Source organism: Vombatus ursinus, unplaced genomic scaffold (genome assembly GCF_900497805.2).
Source record: "Vombatus ursinus unplaced genomic scaffold, bare-nosed wombat genome assembly UNPS02014791.1, whole genome shotgun sequence".
NCBI classification, from domain to species: Eukaryota; Metazoa; Chordata; class Mammalia; order Diprotodontia; family Vombatidae; genus Vombatus; species Vombatus ursinus.
The window spans coordinates 535698-545346 of NW_020954569.1; the positions used below are offsets into that span (position 1 = coordinate 535698).

At 39.2% G+C, this 9649-nt stretch overlaps 1 protein-coding gene across 2 annotated transcripts in view; it reads right to left on the reverse strand.

Moving 5' to 3' along the window:
- Positions 1-1423: 1423 nt before the first annotated feature.
- Positions 1424-9649, reverse strand: part of SERPINB5 (serpin family B member 5) — a 36519-nt gene continuing 28293 nt past the window's right edge. For both annotated transcript variants that reach the window (XM_027869132.1, XM_027869131.1), the window contains exons 5-7: positions 8699-8841; positions 3587-3754; positions 1424-2992 (exon numbers count right to left, since the gene is read on the reverse strand). In XM_027869132.1, coding sequence (XP_027724933.1) covers positions 2600-2992; positions 3587-3754; positions 8699-8841 — 704 coding nt within the window. In that variant the 3' untranslated portion in view covers positions 1424-2599. The remainder of the gene's footprint in view (positions 2993-3586; positions 3755-8698; positions 8842-9649) is intronic.

Consider the following 9649-nt stretch of genomic DNA (forward strand, 5'->3'; position numbering starts at 1 on the left):
GATTAGAAGAGATGGGAATCAGGAAGGCCAGTCACCCTAAGACTAGGTAGGGGACCAAATGGTTCCAAATGGACATGCCTACTTATGGTTGGCTATAGTTAGTTACCTTTGATAGGAGTCAATATAGTGGGAAGTTACCCATTTTAATTTTCATGTTCCAATGGGCTGATCTGAGCATAGGTTTGTCCCCCAGCAGACTTCAACAAGGGTTGTGACATGCAGATATCTACCACAGCAGAAAGAGTAAAATCATAGGATCTAAATCATAGCTCCAGAACTGGAAAGGGTTGCAGACCGTCTTGTCCATCCCTCTCGTTTTACTGATGAGGAAACAGGCCTAGGAAGAGCAAATGTCTTTTTGTTCTAGATTGCACAATTGCCAGAACTAGGATTTGAACCCAGGGCCCCAACTCCAGAATCAGTTCTCTTTCTTTTGCACCGCAAGATGAGAATTGTGCCTAAGGGCATCATAATTTACTTTAAACATAAGATGGTGCAGAAACTAATGCTCAATAAGAGAAAGCAATCTTCTTGAAAAGTGAAACATAATTTATTACAAAAAAAGAAAACAAGTTGTTTTGTCCAGAGCTTGAGATAGAAAGGGGCTCCAGGGCTACTTTGTAGGCCTTATTTCATCCCATCTTAGTAGGTGAAAATATTACAGAATATCCTGTTTTGTTTTCTCCCCTTTCCTCTCTCTGATAAAAGTTTTAAAAGAGGATGATTGGGGGTGGGAAGGTGGAACATGAGGAGGGTTTGGGGGATGGATGAAGTGTATAGCAAAGGAAAGGAAGTAGGATGTGCCATTTGGGAGCTGTGGGACCCTAGGCATCCAGGATGGAGAAAAAGGGCCTTGAGTCAATGTCTTTAGAGAATTTGGTGAAGAAAGTGGGGTAGCTTGGGGAAAAAGACTGGAGGAACATAATAGTTGTCTTTAACTATCTGAAGGGCTGTCATGTGGAGAAAGGATTGGATTTGTTCTATTTGGCTCAGAGGGCTAAAGTAGAAGAAAATCAGCAGAAGTTGCAAAGAGACCCTTCAGACTTGATGTCAGGAAAAACTTCCTAGCAATGAGAGCTGTCCAACAGCTACCTAGAGCAGTAATGGATCCCTCCTCTTCTTAAGTCTTCATGCAGAGGTTGAACAACCACCTGTCAGGTAGGGATTCTTTTTGCATATGGATTGGACTACATGGTCACCAAAGCTCCTTCCCATTCTCAAATGCTCATTTGAGCCTCAAAATTTCATCATCTCTAAACTTCTGGAGTCAGACCTCTCTGTCCCCTTTATCTTTGATATTCCTATAAGTTTTTCCCCTACAATAAGGTTTGATTATGACATTTAAAAACAGAGAATGTTATGTAAAGTCACAGCAATTGTGTCCTCTTAAATGGCAGGCATAATAGAAAGAAAGCTATAGACATTTAATGTAATAATACTTTTATTCTGAATAGGATAAGGTGAACTCAATACCAAACACATGCAGCAAGAAAATAGAGATGGAAACTAGAGGACCCAGGCACAAAGTAACCCATTAGTCAAGTAATCATATTCCTTTTGCCCAGAATTAACAGATGGATCTGTGTTGTGCTAGCAACTTACCAAACTTGCTTTACAAATGCCCATTGACTCCAAATCCCAACTAAACCCTCATTGAATCAGTCCCTCAAGTTAGAAACATTACAGAATGGTGAAGTGTCAAAAGCCCTTTAATCATTTGAGTTTTATTCTGCAAAAACCTACCAAAGTCCCCCTTCTTTCCCACCACCATGCCAGACAAGAGTCCAATTCCCAGCCTTTCTCTTCCCATGCTCAAAAGGTCTTTTTAGCTCAAATTGTAAGTGATTACAAGCATTGGAGGGACCTGACACCAGGTGTTCCAAACTCTTTGGTTTTTACTTGGAATCCACTGCTACCTTTTGGTGGACACAGCACCAACCAGATACACTCTAGGAAAGAGTTCACCCTCTGAGTAGTTCTGACCTTCCCATCAGGACTTACAGACTAACTCCTACTGCAACAACAGACTGCTTTATGCTCTAGCTAGAGCCACTAAGGAGAACTAAACCAAATGAAAATTTCTGTCAAGATCCAATTTTGCATGGCTTCTAAAGTCTGCCATAGACCCCTGTATTCCCAGCCCACTCAACCCTTGCCCTGCCCTCTATAACAACATCGGTGAATCACATACACTAAATCTTTCACTCCATCCAAATCTGCACTTAGAACTAGCCTTACCAGAATTTGCTACATCTCAATGACCAATGGCAGAAGCTCATCCCCTGTAGGTGGCTCCTCCAGAGATGTTTGAGAGTGGCCCCCAAACAAACAATCACCAAATAAATACTTATATCTGTATGATAAATTTTTTTGCAAAAAAAGTTCACCTTATTCTCTTTTTTGAGAAAGGAGTGAAATAAAAAAATAGCTTTAAACAAAGAGGGCTATTCTATGTGATGACTGCATATGAAAAGTATTTATTGCTCCCTGCTCCAAAAATATTAATAACATGCCAAAGTTAGAAAGTAATTCTCTCAGTGCAAAGTTTATAGAAAGCTGCACCTGTGTAAAAGTCAGACAGGCTTGATTATATACTGGGTTAAGGAGAACAGAATTTTCCAAAGAAAATGATATTGCGTGTTTTGTTGTGCCTGATGATATAAATAAATGGGTGGTCAGCATTAAATTCATCTTTATGTTGCAGGATTCGAGATCCTGGTACTTCTATAGAATCACCACCATCTTCTGATATTTCTAAACAGGCTTTGTGGATGACATTGGACAAAGCCACTCCCTTAGTCTCTGATAGCCCTGAGAAATCACTTGTACTTTCATCAAAGACATTTTTCATTCCAAGGCTCTCCAGATCTGTTTTAGGGTCAATAATTTTTTCCACCTTAAATTTAGGAATTGAAAGTTTCACTTTGGCACTGGCCATTGTACTGGGGTTGGTCCACTCCTGAAGAGTCTCAGGGCTGAGTTCTTTCTCAACCTGAAAGAAGAAAAAAGCAAAACATAGTTTATTAGCAAGGGGCATAAAAGAAAAAAAAACTTTCTTTACCTCAACTCCAAACATAAAAATGACAAATCAAATCAATAAGCATTTATTAAGTACCCACCATATGCCACAAACTGGAAAAGGCACCCGGGATAAGAAAATTAAAAAAAAAAAAACACTGTCTCTGCCCTCATGGGGGTTATAGTCAACTAATGGAAATAACACATGCACATCTAAGTAGATACAAAATATACAAAGTAAACTGAGATGATGGGGTTTTTTGGGGCAAAGATACTGAAGTGGTTTGCCATTTCCTTCTCCAGCTCATTACACAGTTACAGAAACTGAGGCAAACAGGGTTAAGTGACTTGCCCAGGGTCACACAGCTAATAAGTGTTGGAGGCCAAATTTGGACTCAGGAAGAGGTGTCTCCCTGACTCTTCTTCCAACACTCTATCCACTATGCCTCCTCGCTGCTTCCCATCAAGGCAACCTAGGTTTCATCAAATCCCCAAATGGTGGATTTCACAACTGTTTTCCTGTTACAAGGTAGTGATTATATATGAAAGCATCACCTAGATTCCTTACCTTTTCCAATCCAGTTGAATCATCCTCTACATCTTTTGGTAGTAAAATGAGCATGCTCAGGTGCTTATTTTGAAAGGGAAGTTCTATGATCTTGCAGTTTATATCTTTGATATTGCCCATGCAAAATGTAGCTTCTATGTTCATCATTTGCACTGGTTTAGTGTCTGTCTGTAAAACATAGAAAACAAGTAGGTATCTGCCACAATCAGGAAAGACAGCATCTGTGCACAACTTAATTTGCCTTTATCAGAGGCACAGAAGGCTTAAAAACGACATCTAATCTCTCTACCTACTTCCAAATAAGACTACTTTCCCAAAGCTCCATAAAACATTTACACCCTCACTTGGTAAGGCATTCCAGGCTTTCACAATAACCTGTGCCTGGCTAGGCAGAGAAACTATTAACACCAGCCTTCAAACCATTCATATCTTAACAAGTAAGTCCCGCTGTGTTATAGCCTGAAGCAGGGATGGGGAACCTGCTGTGTGGTCTTGAGGCCTCAGTTTCACCACTCCTGGCCTGAAGTCACCTTAGAAATCATCTAGCCCAGGGATTTTTAGCCTTTTTTGTGTCATGGACACCTTTGACAGGCTAGTGAAACCTATGGTGCCCTTCTCAGAGTAATGTTTCTAAAATATATAAAATAAAATACATGGGAAACTAATTATAATGAAATAGTTTTAAAAATATTTTTTAAAAACTAAGTTCACAGACCACAGATTAATAGCCTCTGGTCTAGTCCAAATTCCATGTTTACACACCCAGAAACCGAAGTTCATAGAGATTACATGATTTGTCCAAGATCACACAGTCCAATGCTTTCAGTGCTAAGATGAAAATCCCAGGTTCCTGACTCTTAGGCCACTTACTACTATTCTTTCTCTCCATTTATATGTACTATGCTGCCTTCTCTTCCATAATTCCTGCTGAAGCTAACTTCAGTACCAATAATGATGCAAAATTGCATGTCCTTTTTAATAACTACTTTGCAAAAGAACATCCATGTAAAGTAGAGTAGGTTGCCTCTAAATTGGGGGTGGGGAACCTGCGGCCTTGAGGCCACATGTGGCCTTCTAGGTCCTTGGGTGCAGCCTTTTGACTGAGTCCAAGTTTTACAGAACAAATCCTTTATTAAGGGGATTTGTTCTGTGAAGTTTGGATTCAGTCAAAGGGCCACACTTGAGGACCTAGAGGGCCACATGTGGCCTTGAGGCTGCAGATTCCCCACCCCTGGACTAAACCTTCTGATTGTATTCCTTCTGGAAACCACAAAATGGGGTTGGTCCAGGGTAACAATGTCAGTAGTTAGCTCATATTTGCCTATCTGCTTCCTTTTACTTTTTTTTAAATTTTCCTCTCCATTGTCCCTTTGCCACATGGTTAGTAGAAAAGAATATTAGATTAGGAACCAAAAGACCCAGATTTTAGTCTCAACGCTGCCATTAGCTCATAAACTAGATGCACAACTAGGGTGAATCACTCAAACTTCGATGGACCCCACTTTTCTTCCTCTGTAAAACATGGATTAAATGGTCTCTAAGACACCTTTCAGCTCCAATATTCTTTGACTTGTGGAAAATAAAACATTTCTATATATCTCTCTCCTTGTTCCCTTCTCCTACCTACACACACACACACACACACACACACACTCACACACACCACACCATCAAAAATTACCTGTCCTTAGTTTCCTTTTCTTGTTAATCTATGATCATTTAATTCAAACTATAGAATAAAGAATTGACAATTCAGTGATTCACCCTTCCCACTGAGGCATTGCCTTTTCAAAGGTTTGAAATTTTTCTGGTAAAAAAAATTCAATGGTCATGTTAAGTCATCAGGGAAGATATTCATGGTCAATCTCCAAATCACTGGAAGGCAGTCACCTCCTTCACTTTTCTCATATGACTGGAAACCTCTAGAGTCAGGATGGGTAAAGTAGATGACCAGGTTCTTCCTCTGGACTTACTATACTTAAAATGGGTTAGGGATTAGACTCCAATTTTAAGATCTCTATCCAGTTAAATAATTGAAAACCCCTAAATTTAGATAAAGTTGTGGTTTCCCAAAAACTTCATTTATTTCATATGCCAGAACTGAATTTGGGTCACCTATGTAGGAATAGACAGATGTACTAAACTACTTATAAATAGCTTCAAAAATTTAGGGCAAGCCTTGAAGGAGATGGCATAAGATGTGAGAAAAGCTCTAATAATGTGACTCAAAAGTGCAAGGACTGACAGAAATCCAAGCAATCACAGGCAAGTAATAGCTTCTGCTGTCCTCAGGAAGAAAGCATCACCAGAGTCTGCCAGTGACATTTTATTGCCCTATTAGGAGAAACAGAGAAAGATCACTGACATCCTAGTCCCTTATTAATCCTGTTCACAGAGTCAGGGTATCAGGCCCAGATCCAGCTTGAATAAGCTTTAAAATTTAATAAATGAGAAAGCTGGAGTGCTAAGGTTTTCCCCCATCTCAAAGGGCATTCATTCATATTTTTGACAATTCAAAACTGGAAAGCCCATGGAGATTTCAGAGAAAAAAGAAGTCAAGGATGCTCTGACCTCTCCCTCTTCTCCCCCTTCTCCCATCATTACAATAATGTGCTTCATTAAGTTTATGACTGGCACTAAATCCTACTCAGGGCTACCATTTAATGGCAGGTTCGAATTTTCATGTAAAAATTTAAAAAACAGAATCTTTTTGCAGAAATGTTTCTAGTAATTTCCTTAGATAAGAGGACCAATAGCCAGCCCGACGATAATCCAACACGATATGAGAGTGGCTATGCACTGTAAGAACTTGCTTCATTAGGAATCTGGCTAGCACTAATGTGTTCTACAGATAGATTCTGGTAGCTCTCTAGAGGATTCTTAGAGATCACACAGTCCAATGCCTTTATTTTCAGAAGAGAACACTGAAGCCCAGAGAAATCAAATGACTTGGGCAAGTCACTTAAGCACAGTCTGCCTCAGTTTCTGTGATTATAAAATGGTGATCATAACATAACACCTACCTCTAATTTGTAAGGATCAAATGAGATAATATTTGTAGTGTTTAGCATAGTTCCTGACATATAGTAGGTGCTTAATAACTGCTTGTTTCCTTACTTCCTGTTGAACCCAAGTCTCCAGTGCTCTCTCTCCCCCTATACTTTGCTGATTTTTGAGTGGCTGCTACACCTCTCTAACCCACAACAAGTTTGGTACCCTCTCATCTCAGAATGAAAGCAAATAATGAAAACATAATTCACAAAACATTTTGGAAACTGGGGGATTTGTTTGTAAAGACTAAGAATGAAAGTTGGGGGTTTTCCCCTCTGGTACATCAGGCACCCCTCTCAAGAGGGGGCAGGTATTCTCTCCTATAGTCAATACCACTGATATTGTATAGACCAGGGCTCCCCAACCTTTTTTGTGAAAAATAATTACTTTTATTTTCCTGATTAATTATTTTACAAATGTAAATGAAACCTATTCTCATGATTTGCTATTAACCATCAGCCTTGTTTTTTAGTAGCTATCAGTTATTACTATACTGATTTCACAAATAAGGAAATGGAGAAGTAAATTATTTTCCTAAGGTTATTCTCTGAGATGTTCCTTGTATTTTGGGTCTCAATTTCAAATCTGCTACTTAGCCTCAGGCAATAACTAACCCCTCATCAAAAGTAGAAATGTCAATTTGCTTTTTAATGTCTTTTCTTATGTAACCAAAGCCCATTGATATGGGACTCTTTCCTCATTTGTAGAGATCCATGCCCCACATCTATATGAAGGGCAGGGCGGAGTTGGCAAGAGCAAGACAGAGGAGAGATTCAGTCTCTTCAGTCTCTTTGGATTCTTCCAGCTTCCAGGATGGAAAGAAAAGATGCACAGGATTCCCACCTCTCTTCATGACCATAAAGGAAGAAAGACTCCAGGAAGAAGCTGACGCAGGAAGAGCTGACAGCCTCCTCATGTCCCTCCCCACAGTTTGCTGCTCTAGAGACTTCAGGGAATTTCCCTTGAGACGAAATCAGGTACCTTCCCTCTTGGTTGAGCTGAGTTACCTCACTCTCAATGGGAGAACTCATTTACTCTGTATATTGTCCTGATATATGTGTGTATATATATATATATGCATATATATATATATGCATATATGTATGTGTATGTATATGTGTATATGTTTGCATGTATGTTTGTGTATATATATATATCCATTTATTTATATTCTCCTATGTATACTTTCTCATTTTGCTTCTTACTTGGATAAATGGATTTATTTGCTATTTGCTATGTATATTCATTGTGGGCCTAGCATGTGATGAGAAAGGAGTCAAGCCTTTGATATAAAGCTTGGAGTCATCATTTATCCTTTTATTTTTTTTAAGTTTTTTTTTTTATTTTTAGGCAATTGGGGTTAAATGACTTGCCCAGGGTCTAGTAAGTGTCAAGTGTTTGCTCTGAGGCCGGATTTGAACTCAGGTCCTCCTGACTTCAGGGCTGATGCTCTATCCACTGCACCACCTAGCTGCCCCCCATTTATCCTTTTAGATATAGCAATCAGGACTTTAGATTGAGCCTAAAAATTACATTCTCTAGACTAATAATATTTAAGGGAGAAGGTAGAAATAATTCTAACCCAGTACCCCTTCTCTCAGAGGAGACCAGAGTGGTGGCCAGCCTTCAGACCCAACCTCCTACTTTCCCTCCTAACAGGAATTAAAATTTCCCTTGGAGAAAGGTAGAAGGATGAGATGCTAGATATATAACTATTCTAGACATATATGACACATATTTATATTTACCAAACTGTTCATCCATTTTACAAACCAAAATACGACTATTCCCATTTCACAGATGAACAAAGGCACACAGACGGTCAGTGGCTGATTGTGGGAACACCCAAAGGTGGGGCTTGAAATATAGGTGTACCAATAGTTCATTATAATCTGTAGAATTATTATTTCTTTTTTTAGAGTCCTAAATAGTTTGGGTCCTTTTCTAAGGGGTCATAACTATTTGGGACCTCCCCTACCGAAATATAAATCCTATAAAATCTCTCCCAGGTCAGCCTTTGATAATCAACATTTATGACTCCTGGACACCTGGAGCACATACCTTGTTGATTCTAAATGGACATTCTTTTGTTTCAGATTCAGGAAATTTCTTCATCCATTTTCCTATGAAATAGGCTGCGTTCACCACAAGGATCTTGGTTTGATCATTTACACTGTCCTCAGTCAAGATGTTCTCAAAATGGCCTGAAAAGATATTTTAAAAACCCACACAAATTTCACAAAATGAATTTTCTGAGTTTGACATCTTATATTTTTACATATAGGTACATGAAAGGGGAAGTGAAATCATTTAACACCTCTACCTTTTTCCTCAGCCTTGGGTAGGATGTCAATGACCACTTGGGGTGGGAATGGGAGAAGAAGCACACAGTATACTCAAAATTTCCCAGCTAACTAACTGGCTGAAAAAAATTTCTTTGGGAAAGGAGAAGGAATTTAGCAGGGAGTCCTCGCTCACACATTAACATAGAAACAGCAGGCATCTCTACTAGCCAGGGATATTCAGGGAAGCAGAAGCCATTTGATATAAACCATGCCATATACAGAAGAATGTACATGGAAAGAACTTGAGTTGGGAGCCAGGAGACCTAGGTTTCAGTCCCACTTCTGACTCTGACTCTCTGTGTGGCATTTGGGCAAATCACTTCCTTCTCAGGTCCTTATTTTTTTCACATTGCAAATGAAAGAGTTAGACTAGATAATGGCTAAGGCTACTTCAAATCTGAAATTTCATGATCTCTATGGCTCACATATCACATGAGATGCTAAAGCTCAGAGTCAACTGAGGCTATCAAAGAAAGTCAAAACAATAAAATTTGCTCTGGGGGGAAAGAGGTGCTTGCTTTTTGAGTTAAAGTAGAAGATCATAGGATAGATAAGGAGATAAAAGCAAATGACATGAAGGTAAAATTACACAAATAGTATTTTCCTTCTCTTTTCTCTGTCAAAGTGAATGATCATTAGACTGAAACAGAACAAAAGTGGTTAATAG